Genomic DNA, 22,864 nt, shown 5'->3' on the forward strand with positions numbered 1-22,864 from the left:
TCATCAAAATGGCCATTTGTCTTCTTGACTTACGGTTAGTTTTTCTCCTGATTTCTGCCTTTCTGCCTCCTCTAGTTTCCTTGACCACTACCATTATTTTTCTTAAAATTACCAATTATAAGGAAAAAATTTTTAAGGAAATTAGAAGCTGAGAGACAACTCAGAAATGTTGATAGTCACCTGTTGCTAATAACATTGAGTAAATAACTCTGCCCATTTCTTTCCTTTTTTCAAGGAAGTTGGCCAACCATCTTTTTGACCAATAAATTATTTATTGTGTTATATGTAAGCTACATTCTCTCAAAAAGAATTTGAATCTTGCTCTGAGCAGTAAAAAGAATTGGTAGTCCTATTAATCTGTGCTCTTAGGGGGTGAGTAATAGAAACCAACTTATTAAGCTGGTGCAAAATGTCCAGTTATGTTTTATAAGGGTAGGGATATCTCAGAGAACACACAAAACTGGAATACAGCCAGCTCTCAGAAAGAGACTGAATTCAAGACCTAGAAAGCTATCAGGGTTCCCTCCCTCTCTCTCTCTCTCTCTTTCTCTCTCTCTACTTTCATTTAATTTCTACTTCACTTTCTTTACTCTAGACTATGATCACTACAGAGAGTTTTTTCTCTGCGCTTAATCTGTTTGGTGGAATATGGCTGTCCCAGATGTTATATGATTTGGGTTCAGTGACAGAATCTAACTTACCATCTGTCAGTGCCAGTTCTGGGGAAACAGAATGTGATTGGCTCACTTGAGTCAGGTGTTCGCGCTCCAGCCAATGGAGGACAAATACACGTAATACAAACATGGCTGCCCAAGACCCATCCCTGTGGATTGCAGCCTGCTCCCAGAATTAAGAGAACTTCTCTGAGTTACCAGTGTGCTAGTTATTAAGCTATTGTTTCTGAGCTCCAAATCCCTTCTCTGAGCTCTGCTCTGTGAAGCTGGGGGCTGGGACCCTGCAAATGGCATAGCTCCTTGGCCAGTTTGACATGAAAGTGTGTTGAAAACAGAATTCCAGCTAAAGCCAGCCCAGCCACACTTGGCTGTGAGGACCAGACTGGTAGTTCAGATGTCTTGCACCAAGAATGCTATATGGACCCTTGAAGTCCGAGTCCAAATAGGAGTCCAAGTGTCTGTCTACTGGCTATTAAGGATCAATAGAATAAGATAGGGAACTTTTTAAAAAATTCTTTTAAAAAAATCTATAAATATGAGCTCTTAAAATTATCTCAAAGTATCTCTAATGTGTCCACATCTGAAGAATTTTATTTCAAGAAACTCATTTCTGTAGAGTTCATTTTTGAGAGTTCTGAAGGAAGCAGAAGGGCAACTCAGTTTATAGCTTCAAATGCTCTAGGAACTGACACAAGGTAGAGTGTAATGAAGTCTAAAGCCCTCTGCACAGAGATTCCGGGTATGGCCTGCCTGGGATAAAATACTGTCCATGCCACTTCCTAGCCCTGTGATATTGAACATGCAACAACACAGTTTTTATGTATCTCTGCTACTGCATCAGCGAAGTTGAGCTAATGAGTGTAGCTGCCACAAACAATTGTAAAGGCTGGATAAGGTACTCCATTCAGGATGGTGAGCTCCCTTGCTCTGGCCAAGTCTTTAGGCCTGGACTAAAGTAAGTACTCAGTGAATGTCCACATTATCCTACTTGTTCCTACTGGCCTTTTGGGTGTTGAGGTCCTTTGACTTTTATCTCAGAGGCTATGGGGAGCTATTAGAAGGAATTAAGCCATCTATGCCAAATTCCATCTGTGCACTGACTAGAACCCATGGAAAAGGAAAAAAAATGATGTGGACACCCTAAACACAGAGCTCAACAGAGTATGATGACTTTGGCCATAAGTGCTGCTTAATGCTGTCTGTAGAGCTGCCCATCAAAAAGCTCCCAACAGATGACCTGCAGTAATGAGCGTAGGAAGGGAGCAGCATTGCAGAACATTCTACCTGATGGGAACACAGATCATGGGAAGGGCATTTCCGTAAAGCATAGAGTGTCTTTCCACTCTTTCCTCCTCCATCATATCCCCTGGCCCAGCCCTTCTACTTGCGGTCTTACTTCTCAGTTTCCAGTTCCCATTCATTCATTTTTTTCATTATTATGTTTTAATTCACTCATGTATTCATTCTACCATCTATTCATCAACTTTTTAATTACTCATGTAGCCAATATTTATTGGGCTGGTAACTGCAGATTAGATTTACTGGTCTCTTTCTATATGGTGGATTTCTTGATAAGTATGACGAAACTAACAACAATAGATAGCAACCAGCATTTATTGAGCATTTATTCTGTGTCACGCACCATGAATTATTTCCTCTTCACAAGAGTTGTCTGAGGTAAGATGCTGTTATTAACAGCATTTTTACAGATTGGGCAAAGTGTTTTAGAGGATTTAGGTGAATTATCCAAAGTCACACAGCTGGTAAATTACAGGGCCAGGGTTCAAAATCATGTTTGTCTAATGTAACACACATGCTCTTAACCAGTACTTGGGGCAGCCTCAGTAGATCTGAAACTCCAGGGTTTGTAATTCTCACTCAGTAATGAATTCATAGGGAAGTGGTACCTGATCTGTGTTATAAAGTGTGAACAGGAGACTAGTAAGAAAATCATTTAAGAAGGTATTCATTCCAATCAAAAACAACATACTAAACAAAACAGTGAAGCAGAAACCCACAGTATGACCCCATTTTCCCAGCATAACTCATTGAAAAGGTATTAATATGTCATCATCAACTTGACAAAACCAAATGGTGAGTTAGGAATCTTTCCATTGAAAATGACTGGAAATCAAAAACTGGCTTGAAGAATGAAGGAATGTTGGACTTCCCTGGTGTTGCAGTGGTTAAGAATCTGCCTGCCAATGCAGTGGACACAGGTTCGAGCCATGGTCCAAGAAGATCCCACATGCCGTGGAGCAACTAGGCCCATGCGCCATAATTACTGAGCCCACATGCCACAACTACTGAAGCCTGCGTGCCTAGAGCCCATGCTCCATAGAGAAGCCACCGTAATGAGAAGCCCGTGCACCGCAACGAAGAGTAGCCCCCACTCGCCGCAACTAGAGAAAGACCGCACACAGCAACGAAGACCGAACGCAGTCAAAAATAAATAAATAAATTAATTAATTTAAAGTATATTTTAAAAAAAGAATGAAGGAACAGATAAATTTGCATCGCTGAAAAGACCAGGGGCAGGGTTAGCTTCAGGTACAGTTTGACCTAGTGCCATCTAGGACCAGCTTTGTTCCCTTCCGTATTTCCTCTCTGTCTTCCACAGAATCAGCTACTTCTTCAGGCTTCAAATGAATTCCTGTTGGCAGTTCCACGGTCTTCTGTTTTAGTAGCAAAAAAGTTGTTCATGTCTTTGTATCTTCGTACCACACAGACCGCAGGTGGATCTCAAAAAGTTGAGACACTTCTTTTGTCCCAGAAGCCCTAGAAAACTTCTCCACAGATTTTATTGGTTTTGACTGGGTTTCTTCCATCACAAATCAAACCATGGGAGCCAGAGGGATGAGATAGAATAGGATCGTTGGCTTTAGCCAGTCAGAGTCCAGCCCCTGAAGCTGGGGGAAGGATCAATATCACAAAAATGGATGGCTGATCATGGGAGAGAATTATACTGCAAATGGTGTCATCTGAAAGAGGAAGATGAACAGAAGTTAGGTAGGAAAAACCACTGGGGTCCACCACACCAAGCTATTCGGTTTCTTTGTTTAACTACTGATTGCCCAAAAGTATCTTCCTGAAGCATAAGGCAGCTCAATTTTGAACTGCACTAAATTGGCAGTGGAGTTGGCCCTTCAGATCCATAGATACTGCATCCGATTCCCCTTGGTTGGTTGAATCACAGATGGGGAGCCTGCAGATCTGGAGAGCCGACTGTACTATGTCATTTTATATAAAGGACTTGAGCATTTTGGGATTCGGGTATCTGCTGGAATCCTGGAACCAATCCCCTATGGGTACTGAGGGACGTCTGTATTATCTTATTCATTACCATCTTGGGAGCATTTTCTCCACTAAATGCAATAATATTTCTTTAATATTAGTAAGTGTAGTATTTTTTTCCTCCCCAAAGTGGCTCAGAAGTTCCAACGTTCAAAGTGTCTTGAGTAGGATTATTGCCACTACCCTCCTTTATATCTGCTTTGTGTCCTGACTAAACAAAAGGTATCGACTTGCAACATTTCAATTAAAATCAGATTAAATACTGTGTTTCTTTACAGGGGTGGTACTTCAATTGCAACTCTTTCCATGTTGTTTATTTGACATATGTGTTTGGCATGTGTCAACTGTTGTGATCACTTTTCTTTTTGTGACATTTTTGAGAAGGGGAAAAAACTGCATGGCTCAGTGGTTGACACAGTTTGTTACAAGCGGCAATATAAAAATTTGAAATTCTTAGACGATTTAGCATTTCCCCTCCCAGACACATTATTTATCACAGAGAAGTGATATTCTGGGGGACTCAAGCCAATTAGAGGATGGGAGTATAATTTTTACAAAACAAATGTATGTATAAATTATCACTCTCTCTCTCCTCTCCATAAATAGGGACACTGATAGATCCATAGCCTGAGATACGGGAAGGGATGCCATGTTCTCCAACAATTCATCTTGTCTGGGAAGGCAGAGTTGAGAAATCGGATCAACTAAGGTGCACAGCTATACTTTAGCATCGTCGGGCGTCTCCTGACTATAGTGGTTGAAGGAGTGTTTCTTGTCTAGAAGAGGGTGCTTGTGCGTGTGTTTATGTATGCATGTGTGTGTTTGCAAGAGAAAGGGAGAGAGAGGCTTACAGTTTAAGGCATGATTGAACCACCAATATGTTTTACTTGGTTGGCACAAAATTTCTACAGTAGGGAACTTTTTACATAAAAGTTTAGATTACCATCTTCTTATAAAGATCTTGAGATCTTTCCTAAGGGGGAAAACAATAGACTGGAGTCTACAGTGGTTTTGTATAGTGGTTGCCACCTTTAGACAGGTCATAAGCTCTCCAGTCTGCCTCAGTCCCCACCATTCCCTGTTGCCTCAGATCCAATATGTTTCGTTCCGTTACCTTCCTGGATACAACAGGCAGTTAAGTTTGTGGGCCTTAATATAATGAGAGCCACATGCAGTAATAATCCAGTGACTTGTCAATCCACTGTCCTTTCAAATTTTGCCCAAGATATAGGCACTGAGGGTGGAGAGAATCTGATTTTCCTGTAAGACTTTTTTTTTCCAGAATCAGTACGATTTACTTACATTAGTTGAAACAGAGTCAATATTCTTCTAAAAAGTAAGACAAAATATTTCCAACTTTTCTGCAGTTCTAGTTTTCCTTTGGCATTCTTTTGTGACTTTTCTGAACCAAGCAACTTCTTGGGAGGTATATTAAAAGGTTTAATATTCACAATATAAATCACATCTCTTGTAAATCACAGCACACCACACATTACGTGGTTCTGGAATTTCTGCTAACCACAACTGCCATCTTTGAGCTGACTACAAATGCTGTGTATGTTAGCTACAAAAATCCTCAGCAAAAATATTCCAGGGCTAATAAATGTTATGTTTTTGTATCTTTGCCTTTTTTACTTTACAGCGCTATATCTTTTTATCAGAGAAGGGGAAATGTATATTTTTCCAACTTCTTCCATTAGTGTTTCTAAACTTGTTAGAGATTAGTACTTTGGGCAGCTCTCCAGCTGACCCACCGCTCAATTCACTTCTGTGCGAGAAGGGGAAGGCATGGTAGAGGAATCACTGAGTCACAGAATGTGTGAGCTTAAAGACTTGGCCCTGGGAATCTGAAAAGCAGAATTTTGAGAAATTTGCCATATTTTAATAAGTATATTATAAACTATTTTTGATTGCCTGTTCTTTATTGCATACTCAATGTGTGTACCTAATTCAGGAGTCAGTAAATTATGGACCAAGGGCCAATCTAGCCAGCTGCCTTTTTTTGTAAATAAAGTTTTATTGACACACAGCCTCGCCCATTTATTTACATATCATTTGAGGCTTCTTTTGTACTACAACAGCAAAGTTGAGTAGTTGTAACAGAGGCCAATATGGCCAGCAAAGCAAAAATATTTACTGTGTGGTCCTTTAAGAAAAATTTTGCCAAACTGATCTAATTCTCTAACATGGTAGAAAAATGTCATTGCTTGTTAAAAGCATTTTTTAAAAAAATGATTAGTTCTCCCAGATTTAAGCTCCTGTACTCCTCTTCAGGACTCTTGTGACACTTGAAATTATCTATTCACTGGACATCTTCATACTAAAAGCTGCTTAGGGAGCCTCTGTTGGATCTGATTTATCAATTAGGAATGCTTTTAACTGCAAGTAGCAGAATACTTCTAACTGTGGCTTAAACAATGGAGATTTGAATTATCTAATACAAATGAGTCTAGGTTTGATACAGAGGCCCCAGGGTTGTGCAAACTACAATTGCTATAATCCCAGTGCTAGAACAAGACAGGAAACTAGTGGATATTCAATAAAAACATGTCAAATGGCAGATGGATGTATTGATGGATGAATGGATATATGATAGACAAAATCTTTCAAATTTAATTTGGTCCCCACGGTGGGCAACAGATGACAGAAAGTAAGGGGTCCTTTGTAGTGAAAATGTGTGGACTTCACTTTATCTTAACCTCTTCATTTTACAGATGGGGAAAGTGAGGCACAAAAATAGAAGGTTAGGTATTACTGTGAATTTTTATGGGTTTTGATTGTCCAACATCCATGTGCCACCTTTCTGGTAACAACTCCTTAATTTTTCTTTTAAGAACCAAGTCTCTAAAACAATGTGATTGAAGTGAGGCAGGTGGCAGCCCTACCCACAAAGAGAGCATCTGTCCCGGGATCAGCAATATTCCATCCCCCTGACTTTAGTGATTGATCCAGAGTTGAGTGCAAGTCCCAAGGTCATACAACCAGAATGAGCATTAAGCTTCAGCAGGTGCTGCCAGAAACAAAAGAGCATAGGCCAGTCTCTAACAGCCCCTGGTCCATAAGATGTGCTCAGCAAATATTTGTTGAATGAATGCATGAGTGAATATATGAGTAAATAGCATCTTCCTGTGTCAGAAAGGAAGGGTCCTCAAGGACCAGCTGATCTACTCTCTACAGAGCTAGCAGTAGAATCCCAGTCTCCTGAAAGCCAGTCCAAGGTCTTCTCTATTCCTCCTTCCTGATCATGGCAATAGGAATTCCTGATCTTCCAGTAACCATCTTTTGCCTCTGTCAATGTCACTACTTGTTTTCCTCAGCTCATCTGTCTTCTCAAGTCCTTGAGTGCTTCCATTTCTTGAAGTGCATCTTGTCTATGTATTTGAATTCCAGTTCTTTTCAATTGCAGTGAAATGAGGAAGATACTAATGACCCTTTGTTGCATTACTGTGCCCACTAAGGGACCTGGGATGTTATCCTGGCTCTCCACCTTCAGTCCTCTGTCTCCATTCACATCTCTGGCCAGGCGCTTCTTGAGGTCTCTCTCCTACGTTCCCAAACCCTCCAGTGTGGGCCAGAGCACATCCCTGTTCTTATTCCGCAATGCAGCTTGTACCAATGGTCCCCTGGGCTGACTGGTTTTAAGAGGCTCACCTGGACTGTGGAGAAATCTATATCTTAGACATTCAATGGAGACATCGCCAGGGCCCTTGGGTGTCCAGTAGGCTGTGTTTCGAGATCCCTTCCAGGTTGGGGAATGAGGAAATACAGTGTCTTTCAGAAACAGATGGCATCCAGGTGTAGCTTGCTCGGCTGGGCTCCATCTTGGAACTTCTAATGAATTCTCCAGCTGGGGTGGGTCACAGGCCTTGCATTCTCTTCCACCCCAGCAGGACTGCTGTGGATCTCAACAGTGGTTGTGTGGGGATGGTATAAGAACTGCTCCTTTTGAAATATTCCTGAAATGTTCCCCTTCTAGGGAATTGCAAACTATTTTGCACCGTGAGGAGCATCATGGAAGAGAATATTTAATTCAAACAAGCAGCTCTCTGAACATTATGCTCTGTGAATTCAACCATCAACCATTAATTCAAAAGTTTGATGTAAGGAACTTTTAAGTCACATAGATATCTGTTAAGAATACATTTTTTAAATATTCAAATTTTTAAATTTGAAAATCCACTCTGCCACTTACTCACTGTGTATGTAACCTTGAACAAGTTACTGAAACCAGTGGTTCTCAGATGTGGTCCCCAGATCAACAGCAGCAACATCACCTGGGAATTTTTTGAATAAAAATCTTGGGGCCCCCACCCCAAACCTACTGAATCGGATACTCTAGGGAAAGGAGTCAGCAATCTGTGTTTTAACAAGATTACATTTAACATATGTAAAATGGGAGTAATATAACTTGTCCTCGTAAGGTTGTTTTAAGGATTAAAATCAATAGGTTTTGTACGTAAAGCACTTAGCACAGTGTCTGGCGCTTCTCACGCACTCAATACATGACAGCTACAATCAACGTTATTGTTATTTTGTTATTGTTGGATTTCTTTTCCGGGTGGCCAGTGAACTAGTCTATGTCTCTACACATCTACCTGAGAAATAGTGAAGAGGGAATGTATTTGAACATTAATCATTACAACAATAGCTAATTTAGTGAACTCCTACCCTGGGCCAGGCACTTGGCTAATCACTTCATGATCATTGCATTAGATCTTCATTTAAAAAAATGCTAAGACAATGGTGCTATTTTTGTCCATCTTTTACAGGTGACAAAACAGCTTAAGTAACTTGCCCAGAATAACACAGGTAGTGAATGAAAGAGCCAGAAAAAGAATTCAGAGAGTGAGTCTCCAGAGCCCGGGTTTTAAGCAGACCAGCATACTGCCACTCCAGAGTGGTTCGCAAAAGGGACTGCGGGGTGGCCATTTCCATACCTACAGTGTCATTGCCAAAATCAGATACTCGCTACCACATATGCATTAACATCATAGCTATTGATTAATTATAGAAGAAGTCTCTGGATCAAGTTTTGGCTTGAAATGAGTTCATTTTATAAGAGGACCTTGTAGCTGTCCTCCATGAAGGTCTCCATGATTCTTTATTTCTGCCCAGGCGTATTGGTCGTGTGGTCCTGATGGGGGATAATTTGCTGATGACAGGACTAAAGACAGCCTAGCATCTGTCACCAGAGTTGTTCCTTTTGGGTCACACTTTGAGGCACTGATTACCTGAGCCCACAGAATACATTCAAGTATCCATTAGATGAAAGAATCAGCTAGAAAAAAAAAAATGCTTCCTTTACCTACAGAAGGTATATCTTCAGGTGAGGATTAGAAAGAGGAAATGTGGAAATGTGACCTGTAATTATTGTTAAGTAAGTAATAAGCAGCGGTACTTATTAATGTGGGTTTGGGTGCCCAATGATAAATGCCAAATTTATATCATTTTTCAATACCACAAAAAATCTGGCCCATAAAATACTAATGACACCCTATAAAACAATTTAAAAATGGGTAAAATTTTATGTGTATCAAAGGAATTTCAGAACAGGCTGCTGAATTTGTAAAATAAATATATTTAAACACCTATCAAATGATGTTCCGGAGTAAAATATATGTTTATTCAGTGCAGCGTTCACTTCTTCCCAGAGAACTTTTAAGGTACAAATAAGCCAGGAACGAAACCCTGCAGGTTTTCTTATCTAAGTGAAGCTAATAAGTTTGTCCTTCATTTGAGAGTTCCTGCCTAAATCTTCGAAGCTGGACCTCAAAGGTATTATAAGATGTTCAGTTTAATGTAAAACTTCCCTGTGTCCCTAAAATGACAGTATCAACAATAGCACCACGAGCAAACACTACTTTTGTCTTCTGCCTTTTATTTAATTTTTTTTCCCTCTTCCTAGCTCCACCCCAGCTAGCTCTTGAAAGGCCTTCTGTTCTGTCAGCCATAATGACATCTGCTGGCGGAGACAGGAAGTCATAAATCTGTAGGTCCCCTCTCAACCAAACCTTGTTAATGCTGCCATTTATCACAAGGGCTGGGGTGCCATCTCTGGAGGGCTGGACGCAGAGAGTCCATTTTCTCCCATATCCCTTTCCCAAGAGAGCAACCATTTTAAAAACAGCCACTTTTTCATCTCGCATTTGCAGACCTGAAAGTCAGGCAGATGCGACGTGCAGCTCTTGGAAAGAAGCCACAATTCCAGGCAACAATATACTCTACTTGATGTTTCAGAACTGAAGGAAAGCAGTGCTGACCAAGTTCTGTCCTTCCTCATTTTAAATCGGCCCCTAACTGCGTCCAGGAGAGGAATGGAGATTTCCTCTCTCTGAGCCCCTCTGCCTCCCTGTACCTTCTTTAAGGGCAAAACTTGCTACAGTGGGAGTTGAAGGAGGATTATTGAAACTCAGTTACTTTTGTTCTGAACTAATTCAGGATGATGTTCGGGTTTTATTTCTAAGGAGCTCATTGCGCCCTGAGCTTTGATTCAAGACCTGTGCTTGTGCAGGACATAGTCTAGCTTTTGTCGCTCGAAGTGTGGTCCCTGGAGCAGAAGCATTAGCATCATCAGTTCGAGCTTGTTAGACGTGCAGCATCCCAGGCACTCTGCACCCACTTGATCAGAATCTGCATTTGAAGCCAGGTCCCCAGATGATTCCTTTATACATTAAAGTTTGCGAGGCCATGCTCTACCCTGGGGTTCTCAAACCTGGCCCTTATTAACGTTTGGGGATAGATCAGTCTTTGTTTGCAGGGGCCTTTCCTGTGCACTATAGGATGTTTGCCAGCATCTCTGGCCTCTACCCGCTAGAAGCCAGTAGCACACCCCTGAATCGTGACAATCAAAAACCTCTCCAGGGCTTCCCTGGTGGCACAGTGGTTGAGAGTCCACCTGCCGATGCAGGGGACGCGGGTTCGTGCCCCGGTCCGGGAGGATCCCACATGCTGCGGAGCGGCTGGGCCCGTGAGCCATGGCCGCTGAGCCTGCGCGTCCAGAGCCTGTGCTCCGCAACGGGAGAGGCCACAGCGGTGAGAGGCCCGCGTACCGCAAAAAAATAAAATAAAATAAACAAAAAACCTCTCCAGACATTGTGATGTGTCCCCTGGGAGGAAAAAGCACCCGTTGGAACCCTGCAACTCAAAATGTGGTCTGTGAATTCACAGTATCTTGTTAGAAATACACCTTCTCAGACCCCACCCCAGACCTACTATATCTGGATTTCTCGAGATGGAGCCCAGGAATCTATTTTAACTTTGTAGGAGACAATACACAGGTTAAAATTTAAGAATTGTTAAGCTGCGGAGTATAAACAGGGAGAAGCAATGCGGTAACTAGACATTTTGTGATGCAAAAGTCTGCGTGGCTGCAGCATTACTGAGAGGGAGTAATGCATGGTGGATGAATATACAAGCTAGAGCCGTATCAGGAGGGTTTGAATCCAGGCTTCCCCATTTGTTGTCTCCATAGCCTTGGGTAAGTTATCTAACCTCTCTGTGCCTCAGTTTCTTCACATGTAAAATGGGTACAAGAAAAGCAATTTATCTCATCGAATTGTTCTAAGGATTAATAAGTTCATATTTTAAAGTGCTTAGAATAGCTTGTGGCCCAAGTGCTCTGTAAATGTTAACTACTGTTATTACCACTTGTTTAATTTATCTGTCTTTCCCTAGATGTTTAAGTTCCCTAAGAACCAGGCAGGACCTTTTTTCCCTGCTGCATCCCCAGCACCCAGCCCAGGGCTTGGCATGGAGCAGGTGCTTAATGAACCTTAGTGGGAAAAGAGGATACGCTGAAGGAGGGAAGAAGGCTGTGGCAGGAGCTCTCTGCTGCCAATGGCCAGGACCTGTGCCCTGCCGCCTTTGTACTTTCTGCATGAGGACCTGAGCTTCCCTGATTGGCTTCTGTAAATTGGTGCCCTTGCAGATTAGAGGATTGAGCTGATTTAGTTTTATCCCTTAGTACAGATTAGATTAAACCTCTGGTACAGCTGAAAGCACTCTGTAAACAATAGTCAATCAACAAATGCTAGAAAAAGAATGAAAAAACTAAAAATGTGGGAGTACTTTCTACGTGTCAGGTATTGTGCTAAGTATTTTATGTTTGGTCACATAATCCTCTTTGAGCCCCTAATGGAATTGGTGATGTAATTATGCCCATTTTACAGATAGGAAAACCGAGGTTCGGAGAGGCTATATAACTTGCCCAAGGTTATAGTCTTAGTAAATAGTAAAAGTATTTTTTAGATGTAGGTCTGTCTGACTTCAAACCTACATTTACCTTTCTTTCCTAGTGCCTACCTGGGCAGCACACAGTGATTCTGTGTCCTATATTTTCTATGGACAATCCTAATTTCAAATGTTCTGCTCCCACCTTATGCTTAAGAACACACTTAAGTGTTGGATCACGTCTCTCATCTTGTTTAAAAGCTTGAGCTGTGGTAATAATGAGAACTCTTCTCTATGCCCCTACTAGACATATAACAAGGAGAGAGACCCCTGCCTCCAGTGAGCACACTCGTGGGGAGAGAGTACACTGACAAAACCAGCGAATGAAAAAGACATCTAAGCACTAAATACATTATAAACAATAGGACTAAAACAGAGGGAGCAGCTAAGAGAGGCATGGTGTGAAGCTTTCAAATACACTGGGCCTTCGCTGGATGGTTATTGAGGGTCTGCTGTTTATTGAAGTTCTGCTGTGTACCTGGAACTAGGCTAAGTGGAGATATTGCAATGAATAAGGCAGTCTTGGTCCCTGCCCATGTGAAGCTCCCAGTTTGGGGGATTCCAGTGCAACAGACACCGCCTGGTACTCGGCCCACTTCTCCACACTCTGCTTTAACTGCCAGCAGGGAGTGGTTCTTTGCCTGCAGGGAAGGCCGGGAGAGGCCCTCATCCCAGCTCTCAGGATGGAATGTAGATGGATACCCCAGCTCTCTCACACTTCAGAGGGGAGAGCTCAGACGTGCAGAATCTACACTGACTCCCAGCGTTCCCCCAGCAGGATTAAGTTGCAATTGCCCGCTGTGATAACCTGCTTGATAACACACCCCTAGTGCCTGCATCCTTTTCTTTATTCACTCCCCCACTTCCCTACTGGAGTTTTCCAGGATTATCTCCCAAATAAACTACTTGCTCTCAGATCTTTATCTTGGGGTGTGTGCTTCTTGCGGAACCAAAAGCGAGGCACGCAATCCTTCAAGACACACAAGAGGATTTGCAACAGTCCCGAACTATTCAACCACTTGACGTCTGTGGGTTCCTTAGCTGTGTTGGCCTTCCCAGCAGTAGTTAAGGAGAAAAGACAAGCTGTATTGATGGGCAAAAAGAGCATCCAGGACAAGTCACTTTGGCATAATCCTAGCAAGCAGGGGTAGAATCTCATGAAATTTTCAGGACAATAGGACGCTTAATGCCTAATCATAATAGATAAGACATGCTCCCTGATAAGACAGAAAGGTGTTCTCAGAGCGAATTATATCACACTCTATTTGCTTCTGAAAGTTGAGGGGCACCTTTGGGCGCACAGTTCTAATGAGTCCAGGGAGGAGCGCTTGAGGCACAGTTGAGGTGGCATAAAATGTACCGGAGCCCAGAACTTAAGGCTGCTCGCCACATGGTTTCCAGGCTGTTCCGGTCCTTACATTCACTTAATGTCTTCCTGTGGTTAATGAAGTTGAGCAATGGATTACTGGGCCAGCGACGTGGTCTGGATTCTTCAGCAGCAGCAAAACACTGTCACCAACTGCAAGTAGTCACCTCCAAGGAAGATGCGATATATGTTCAACCAAGCAGCTCCTGTACCCCAGCCTGCCCACTCAGCAGTTGTCCTGTTTAAAATACACATCATGCTTAACTGCTGTTGCAAAACGCTACACCTAACCACATCAACATAGTTCTTAAAAAAAGAGAAGCTAATGACTTCTGGAGGATTTATTCACAGAAGCAAGCTTGCCAATGCCCGAGCATCCCCAGACTTTGTCATCCACCTTAACTGTTTTCAGGGAGCAAATTTCCACCAAGTACAATAAGACGTAGTGTCTTCTGTGTTGGTTGAGCGAACCCAGTCTAATGGACTGAGTGTTTCAGGATGTAAATAAATGAATTAATTAGCATTTATCAATGTCCGAAAGGAGAAAATTCAAACTCCATATTATGACCAATGATGTGCACACTCCCCCCCTGCCCACCATGACTCACCTCTCTTGCCTCCTTTCTGCTCCCCTTTCCCCGGACTGGCTGGCCCTCTCAACCTGGGACCTGGCAGCTGCATTTTTGTGTTATAGAAGCAGAGAAATCTCTTCCAATTTCAGGCTTTGGCTCCTGGTTGGCTGCTTTGTGTCTTCCAGATCTCAGTTTAAATGTTATCTTCTCAGAAAGGCTTTCCGTGACCCCCACCTTGAGTGGACCCTGCCCCCTGCACTCTCTATCACAACACCCTGCTTTACTCTTGCTGTCACTCTCCACGATCCATCTGCCATGTCCTCTTGTCCAGTTCTCCCCTTCACCGTGATGCTGTACCAGGTGTCATGGGAGGGTAGGAAATAACCAGAGATTGCTACCTTAAAGTTTTCACAAAACAGTTATTGGAAGAGAGATATCCTGAATGAGTTAAATGACAGAAGAGCAAGGCAGTGAATTATATCCTCAAGGGTAAAATCGTATGGCACACCGGCTCTCAAACTTGGCGGCATATTGGAATCATCTGGGGGCTTTAAAAAATACTGACGGCTGGATCCCGCCCTCACAGACTGATGTAATGAGTCTGGGGTAAGACCAGGGCATTGGGATTTTTTAAATCACCCCAGTTGATTATAATATGCTGCAAAGTTGGAGAACACTGCTTTTTTTAATTGAAGCGTTATGTACAGATAAGGAAGTGCACAAATCAGAAGCATGCTGCTGAATTAATTTTCACAGACTGAACACACTAGCATAACCAGCACCCCAGTTATGAACAACGCCAGCCCCTCAGAAGCTCCTCATATCCACTGTCAAAGGTAACCTACCTGATATTCAAGGTGAATTCTGTCTGCCTGTATGCTCATATATTTGGAGTCATACTCTACATTGAGTCTCTTTGTTTGGGGAAGATATGGACTAGAGAAGTTTGAATCACATGGGATCCACCCTGGAAGGCTTCCTGAAAGAGGCAGTAATTAAGGGAGGATCTGAAGAAGGCAATAGGTGCGAGAGAGGGAAGAGAAAAGAGGGAGGGAAGTTGGGGAGGGGAGGACAGCATCAACTGGAAAGAGGCACACGGGCTGAAATGCTATACAGCCCTATCTAACAAAAGCCCTAAGATATTTTTCAAGTTTATCCTTCCTTGCAAGTATGCTTAGCTCAGTATTCAATCATTCCACAAATTTTTACTGAACACCAATCCTGCACTGGACTTGGAGATATATAGGTGATAGAACTTACGTTTTAATTAGGGGAGACAGAAAATAAAGAGACAAGTACATGAAATTACTTTACATGTGGTTGTAAGTATCATGAAGGATGAGTGACAGAGTGGGACAGATAGGGTGGGCAGAAGGAAGTGATGTTTGAGTTGAGAGTAAAGGGGAAAAACAGATCTGGGGGAGGAATCTTGCTGGAGGGAAGAGTAAATGCAAAAGCCCTGAAACTTGTATGGGAGACATGACAGAAACTAAGACGCTCAAGAATTTCACAGGCTGCCCCAGTGTCCAACAATCACAGCAGTGACTAGCGTAAGGTAGGCACTCAGAGAATATTTGCTTTAATTGCATTGGGTTGCAGTCCAGCAGTAAGACAGGCAAACTACACCCCCACCAAAAATATAATACAGTAGGTATGTGCTTTAATGGGGCATTCATGGGCCACAAAGGGTGCACTGAAAAGGCTCCTCGACCACCCTTTTGAGTGAATCCAAGAATAGATGCCCTGCCTGTCCCTTGCATGCAGCAACTTCTACTAACTTGATTCACGTGTTACAAAATTCAGCCCTTGCACAGGGAAGGTTCCAATGCCTGGCACCTTATCAGAATCACCTGGGAACTTTCAGATTTTCTGGCTCCACCCTGGGATCTAATTTAGTAAGTCTGGGGTGGGGCCTGTGCTTCTCTATCTTACCAAAAAAATCCCCAGGTGATTTTGATGTTGAGCCAGTGTGGGAATAAGTGTTCTGGAAGGTATGGTTGAGTCATTCCAATCAGCTCATGCCTTTACACATCCCAGAGTTTGAGGGTTGGATCCTAGGATGCTAAGTTCCCTGGAGACTTAAGCATAGCGTTATTCCAAGCCACCAACTCTTGGAAGAAGTTTCCGAAAGTGCCAGAGTCTGTGGTTTAGTATTTTACAAATTCTAGACATGCCCATACCACCTTCCTCACATTTTGCCATCTTCACATCCCACCTGAACCACTGTTTATTCTCTATTGTTCCTTAAGTATATTTATTTTTAAAACCCATGAATTATATTAAACTTTTGATTGCTACCATAAATGGATTGCTACCATAAATGGAGAGCAGTATCTTTCTCTAAGACAGAGGTAAACAAAGTGAATTCAATTAAAAAAAAAATTTAAAAAAAGTCTAACCAGAGGCGGGTGTCCCCTTCCTCCCTCACTGCTTCACGTGCATGCCTCCCTAAGCTGTGCGCTCCGTCGAAGAGGACGACCTTCCCCGATAGAGGAGGACCGCTCTTCGGTCAAGGGTATACGAGTAGCTGAGCTCCCCTGCTAGAACCTCCAGACAAGCTCTCAAGGTCCATTTGTAGGAGAACGTAGGGTAGTCAAGCTTCCAAGACTCCAGACACATCCAAATGAGGCGCTGCACGTGGCAGTCTGCCTTTAAAAAAAAGAAAAAAAAAGTCGAGCCAGATATTCTTGCCTCTCCTAAGCTTCTGAGTCAGAGATCTGTGGTTTCTTGGTTGAAAATAAAAGCAAGTGATAGGCACAAAAGACATACTAGCACCAAACGGACACTGCCTCAGATTGAAAGGGAATAACAACCTTTTCACTATGTGCTTCAGCATTTTTCAGTGTTATGTCTACACCACTGAATGGCATCCGGGTACCACTGTGTTATGCATCCACTGGGGTAGCCAAAATCTTTGTTGATAACCAAGCTGTATACTCTTCAGTAGTAGCAGTAGGAAAAAACACAAATTAATGAAAGAACACTCCAGAAGTGTGGGCCCGAGAATGAGTTCGTAGCCAGCTAAAAGAAAGTTTTTGCAGAAGATATTGTGAGCTCCCCCTCCCGGACTATATAACCAGCTACTGAGAAAGAGGCAAGAGTGGGGGTAAAATTCGAGAAGAATCCTGGAGAGCATCTAGGAGAGCTTCTGTAGCACAGAGTCCACTGATCCTGCCTGTTTCCCTCCTGATCTACTCCAAGGCTGGGTCCGGCTCCTGAACTCCCTCTTTCCTAGTTCCCGGTCTCTTAGATGTCATTTTACAGATGTTTTCTGAAGGCAAGGATCCTATCTTATGCATTCTAGCATCTCCCGTGCTCAGGGCAACCCCTGGCGCCTAACACAGAGATTTGTTAAATTATTGAATGGAATGCAAAGGCCAGACCAACGGGCTTAGGGCTTCTGCAGAATATGGCAGATTCGAGGTGAGCTTACTGCAATCTTGGTCTTCTTTTCCGTCCAGGCCTAATTCTGTACCTCCTGATCCTATAACTGTGGCTCCTTAATGACAGGACTGTGGGGTTTTCACTCAATAAGCTATGGTTCCTATCACAGAGCTCCATAAAGGTGTGTTGGGTAATTAGAATTAATTAGTACTCATGCCCCTTTTGCTGACATAGCCAACCATGAAGTGGGGTTTTCTCTGCCTCAGTTGCCTAAGGACTAGGCTGGGATTGGGTGGGGCTGGTAATGGGTGGAGGCTGCCTGGGTGATTTAGGGCGAGCGAATTAACAATTTGTACCATGTACGTGAGAGGGGAAAATGAGCATTTGCCCCCCTGTGCGGGGATGTTAAAAATGATTAAACAGCACTTGGCAAAGAGTGACAATAACATCTTGCAGCTGACTGGTAGGATGGACAAAGTTTCCTATGGCCCAAAAGAACTGTTTAGAAAAATATTTGTGGGACGGGTCACCCTTGGTAATTCCCCATGAGCGAGGGCAAAAGTGACAGGTAGGTTGTAGGCAGAAGGCGCCACAGATCGTGCAGGTCAGGCCTCACGTGCAGTGAGTACATGGTAGGGCGGGAGTGAGGAGTGGACACTGGTGAAACCCATCACAGTGACCACAGTAACAGTGTCACCCCTTGAACTCCTAAATTATTGTAATTATTACTTTAATATCTAAGCCTGAGTTGGCTCTATAGTTAGCAATTTGGGGTAGATCTGATTCCAAAAGAACAAGGGCTTTTTTAGCAGAAGTTTTTAAACTGGAATGAGCAAGAGATTCACCTGTGGGATTGGGAGTTGTTTGGTCAAACTGCAGATTCCAAAGCCCTTCTCCAGAAGTTTCTGACTTAGAAGGTCAAGGGCAATGGGCCCTAGAAGGTTCTGATTAGGAGATCTAGGCGTGACTTTACCTCCTGGGTGACTTTGGGCAACGTCTGGATACAATTTTGGTTGACACAACTAGGGTGGAAGAGTCTGGCATCTAGTGGGTAGAGACCAGACGTGCTGCTAAACATCCTACAATGCACAGTGGCCTCCACAGCAAAGAATTATGGCCTCAAAAGGTCAATAGTGCCAGGGTTAGAACATTTTCTTCTAGAGTAAAAGGCCTCAGAACATGCATTTAACAAGGGCCTCAGGGCATTTTAATGCAGGAAGGAGAAGCCCTTGGAAAGACTGAGACAATGCCTGGCTTTTTATTCTGGGGACATGCTGTCAGAGCTCCCTTTTTGCCTATAACTCCTCTGTATTTAGGACTCAGCTTTCACTTGACTTTCCCCAGGAAGCCCTACCTCGTAACTAAGCATCCTCCCTTCCTCCAAGTCCAGGTTAACGGCCCCCACTTCTAAGTACAACCCCTGTCCCAGCAGGCCTCACTTACCCCTTTAATTGTCTCTCCAACTGGAACAAGAGTCCCTTGAGGGCAGGGTCCATGTTCAGCCTGTCCCCAGCAGCTCAAAAGGTACCTGGCCCATATCAGGGCCATTGCCACATGTTGGCTCAAATGACATCTCCTGCACTGAGGCTAGAGCTACCCCCTCTTCCGGACACTGTCACAGAACCCTCTTGTAACAAATTCTTGGAGCTTTTCACTCTGAAATTATCTTATTGGTTTGCTTACCTTTCATTCATTCAAATGTTTTATTGGGCATCTACTACATGTTGTGATCTTTGCCGTCACTGGGAATATAAAACCCCTCCTCCCAACAGAACTTATATTCTACAGGGGAAATTTGGACAATAAAAATAGAAAACTGTATATAATACATGTGATAATATGTGTGACATTGGTAAGCCCAGTAGAGAAAAATAAAATAGAGAAATGGAATGGGGAGTGGAGATGTGTGTGTGAAACTTTAAGTAAGGTTGGCCTCTGGGAGAAGGAGACATTTAAGCAAAGCCTGGATATCTGGGGGCAACTTGTCTGCTCCTCGTTAGAACACAAACACTGAGAGGGCCAGGATCTTCCCTTTCTGTATGGCTGCTGTGTCTCCAGAATAGGCACATAGTAGGTGCTCAATAAAGATTATTTAAACAAAACAAAAAGAGGACTATGTGATTAAACTATCAAGGAGACAGATGGGAGATTCCTGTTTTTATGACCGTCCAGGGACTAGCAGGAAGGTGGGAGAGGCAAGGGCATTAAATTTAAGGCGGTGAGGAGGACATCTCTGTGGTTAGATTAAGAGATTTAGAGGATGGTGGTCATCACTCCAAGGTGCCCACCCCGTCCCCTGCCCAAAAGGAACATAAGTTCTCATGCTGCTAATATGGTTAATGGTCCTGTTAATGGTCCCTGCGGCTCAGCTCACCTGGCCCCCTGCGTCTCCTACCATCACCCCGCCCCCTTTCTTCCACATCCCCTCCCTTGTCACGCCTCCCCCAAGGGGTGTCCCCGAGCCCGGGGGTGGGGGGAGGGTGGAAAGGGGGTGGCGCGTCACCGCACCAGAGAAGAGGGCGCACGGCGGAGCCAGCCCCGGTGGCACGCCCGGTCCCCGCTCCCAGCCCTGCTCCCCGGCGGGACACTGTCCCTTTAATAGACTCCCTCTGCCTGGCGTTCTGCGGCTGGGGAGTAAATTTCTCCCTGTCATCAGGTCGCGGGGAGAGGAGGAGGAGTTTGTTAATGTTCAGTTTGTTCAGCAGGATCGATGTTTGCTGGCATCGCCTCGCCCTGTCTTGTGTGTGTGTGAGAGTGTGTGTGCGTGTGTGTGTGTGTGTGCATATGTGGGGGGTGTGAGTGTGTGTGAGAGGAAGCGAGAGTGCGTGCGTGCGTGTGAGTGTGTGAGTGTGTGTGTGTATGTGTGTGTGTGTGTGTGTGTGTGTGTGTGTGTGAATTCCAGATTTTCTGTCTTTCCCAAACCCGCTCCTGTCCTCTAGCATATCACTCACAGACGGGGATCCGACAGCAGCCACAAACCTACAGTGAGTGATCTCTCTGCCCCCAGCGCGAATCCGCCATAGAGATCGGCGAGGAGGAGGAGGGAAAGAGGAGAAGGAAGAAGAAAAAGAAGAAACCACTACCTTCCCAGGATTGCCTTTTTTTTTTTTTTTCCTTATCTTTACGCGCGCGTGTGCGTCCCTCGTCCCTTCCATCCGAACCCGGTCTTGGATGTTTAATAAAGAAATCAAGTGTCTCAACAGTCACCAAAAAAAAAAAAAAAAAAAACAAACCAAAAAAAAAATTTCCAAAAAGCCAAAACAAAAAGAGAGAGAGAGGAAAAAAAAAATCCAAAACAAACAAACAAACAAGGCAGAACCAACCTCTACTTCCAACCAGCCGGCACAGCCGTCCGTGTCTGCCACCCAGAGAGGGGGGTCTCTGGCCCGTGGTGGAGGAGTTGCAGGGGGGATCGTCAGGGGGACAGAGGCCGAGTGACGCCCTAGGAGCCACCGGGCAGGAGGCGGAGGAGACCCAGAGAGGCGAGAGAGACCGCGGGCCCCCGCGCGCGGCTCGGGGCTGGGGCGCCAGAAGTGGGACTGGAGCGAAGTAGAGCGATGCCAAGGAGGAAACAGCAGGCACCCAAGCGGGCGGCAGGTAAGAGAAACGGCTCCGCTTCGGGGCTGTCCGGCCGGGCTGCCCGGTGCGCCGAGCTCCTCGCCCGCCCTCCTCGCCCCGGGTGCCCCAGGACGCCACCCCCCTCGGCTTTCGGGGGAGTTCGCTCCGGGTGCCCCTCTCTGCCTGGCTCATAACCCCATCCTCTCTCGCCTTCTCCAGTCTCCCAAATCCTCCCCTTTCCAGGCTCCGATTGGGGGTGTTGGGGGAAGCTATCCCACCAAGCCTTCCCTCCTTAAACTTTTTTTCCTCCACCCTCTACCCCACCCCTAACTTTCTCCCAGTCTGCTTCTTGCCTCTCGGGCCAAAGTTGGGTTGAGGATTTGGGGTGCGGAGTGGGGAGACAGTCCTTCCACCCCCGCATCCCTCCGCGTGGTCAGTGCCAGTGGCTTCTGGCCTCGAGGGACAGCGTCTCCTCTGGCTGGGGTTTGGGACACTGAAGTGTGAGCAGTGACCCAGCCCCGGGCTGCAAGGCTGGCTTTGGGGCGAGCCATAGGAGTTCAGCTTTGATCACCAAGGTGGAAAAAACCACCCCAGGAAACGAACCCTTGAATATGTTTTCTAAGAGGATCCACGTTTGGAAATCTAATCAACACTCTTCCTTCTCTTAAAAAAGGGGAAGAAAAATGCCCCTTTGATATTGAAACAGCTCTGGATTTCCTTCGCCCAGAGTGAGTTGCAAACTTTGTAAATTGATTTGTATAGTAGGAACTATCCCACGTGAATTCTTACTTACCACCCCTCCTCCAAAAGAAAAAAGAAAAAGAGAGGAACAGGTTAATGGATCAGTACATTAGATCTTGTAAAGGGTTTTTTTTTTTTTTTTTCCTTTTGGGTTGCTTAATTGCTTTTTTAATAGTATGCTGGGGTTTTGCTTCTCGGAAGTGTGATATGAAAGTTCATTTTTCTCCTCCCAGACCCACCCACTGAAAAGTCAGCTTTCCACTTGATTGCTAGTTTTGATTTGACATTTGATTGATCACCTGTCATCTCGCTGCCTTTGATCTATTCATTCTTGATATATATCAATAAATCACTCACCATGGTAACTCAGAGTGCCAGTGACGCAAGCCTTGCCCTCTAGATTCAGAGCCAGACATGCACAATTATTATCTTGTTTGGCTTTTAATGTGGGCGTTTTTATGTCTTTGTGTCCTTCAGTTGAATCGGGCTTTAGCAAAAAGCTTAAGTTTTATTCCCCCTTCTTTCTGTCTTTACCCTCGTGCTTTAGGCAGCATCAGTTAAGGCGGGTCTTCTGCAGAACCCCCCACAATATCTCCTTCTGTTCCAACTCGAGCGAAACATTAGGGAGAAGTTCGGTGGAACACTTTCATAAACTTTGAAAAGCCACCCTCAGAGCAAATCCAAAGTTAGTCACAAATCTGGGCAAAGTGGGTGTTTGTGTCTGAGCATGCTGGACCACCAAGCTCATCCTCCATCGTGGCCTGATTCCAGCACGAATGGCAGTACATGTGCTTTGAGATATCCACAATTATCTTCCCTTCTGAGCGCAGATCCGTAACCGTGTATAGAGTGGTTCAAATTGCATGGGGAAATATCATTTACAAAGCTTTGATTCATGTATTTCCAAGAGCAAAATAATTTAGGTATTTTTAGTACCGTATCTATTTAGAACTTGCCTAGTCAATGAAGTGCTCTTTTTTCAACTCTAGCTACCTCTTTTGCAAACAATTTCTTCCTCCTACCCCTGTCCCTTTCTACATTTAACT

The 22,864-nt window shown here is 44.1% G+C and overlaps 1 protein-coding gene across 2 annotated transcripts in view; it reads left to right on the top strand.

Annotated features, from left to right (window-relative positions):
* The first annotated feature begins 20,738 nt into the window (after nucleotides 1-20,738).
* Nucleotides 20,739-22,864, top strand: part of TSHZ2 (teashirt zinc finger homeobox 2) — a 399,520-nt gene continuing 397,394 nt past the window's right edge. For both annotated transcript variants that reach the window (XM_060285491.2, XM_030839125.3), the window contains exon 1: nucleotides 20,739-21,116. In XM_060285491.2, the coding sequence (XP_060141474.1) occupies nucleotides 21,077-21,116 (40 nt within the window). In that variant the 5' untranslated portion in view covers nucleotides 20,739-21,076. The remainder of the gene's footprint in view (nucleotides 21,117-22,864) is intronic.

This window comes from Globicephala melas, chromosome 15 (genome assembly GCF_963455315.2).
Source record: "Globicephala melas chromosome 15, mGloMel1.2, whole genome shotgun sequence".
Taxonomy (NCBI): domain Eukaryota; kingdom Metazoa; phylum Chordata; class Mammalia; order Artiodactyla; family Delphinidae; genus Globicephala; species Globicephala melas.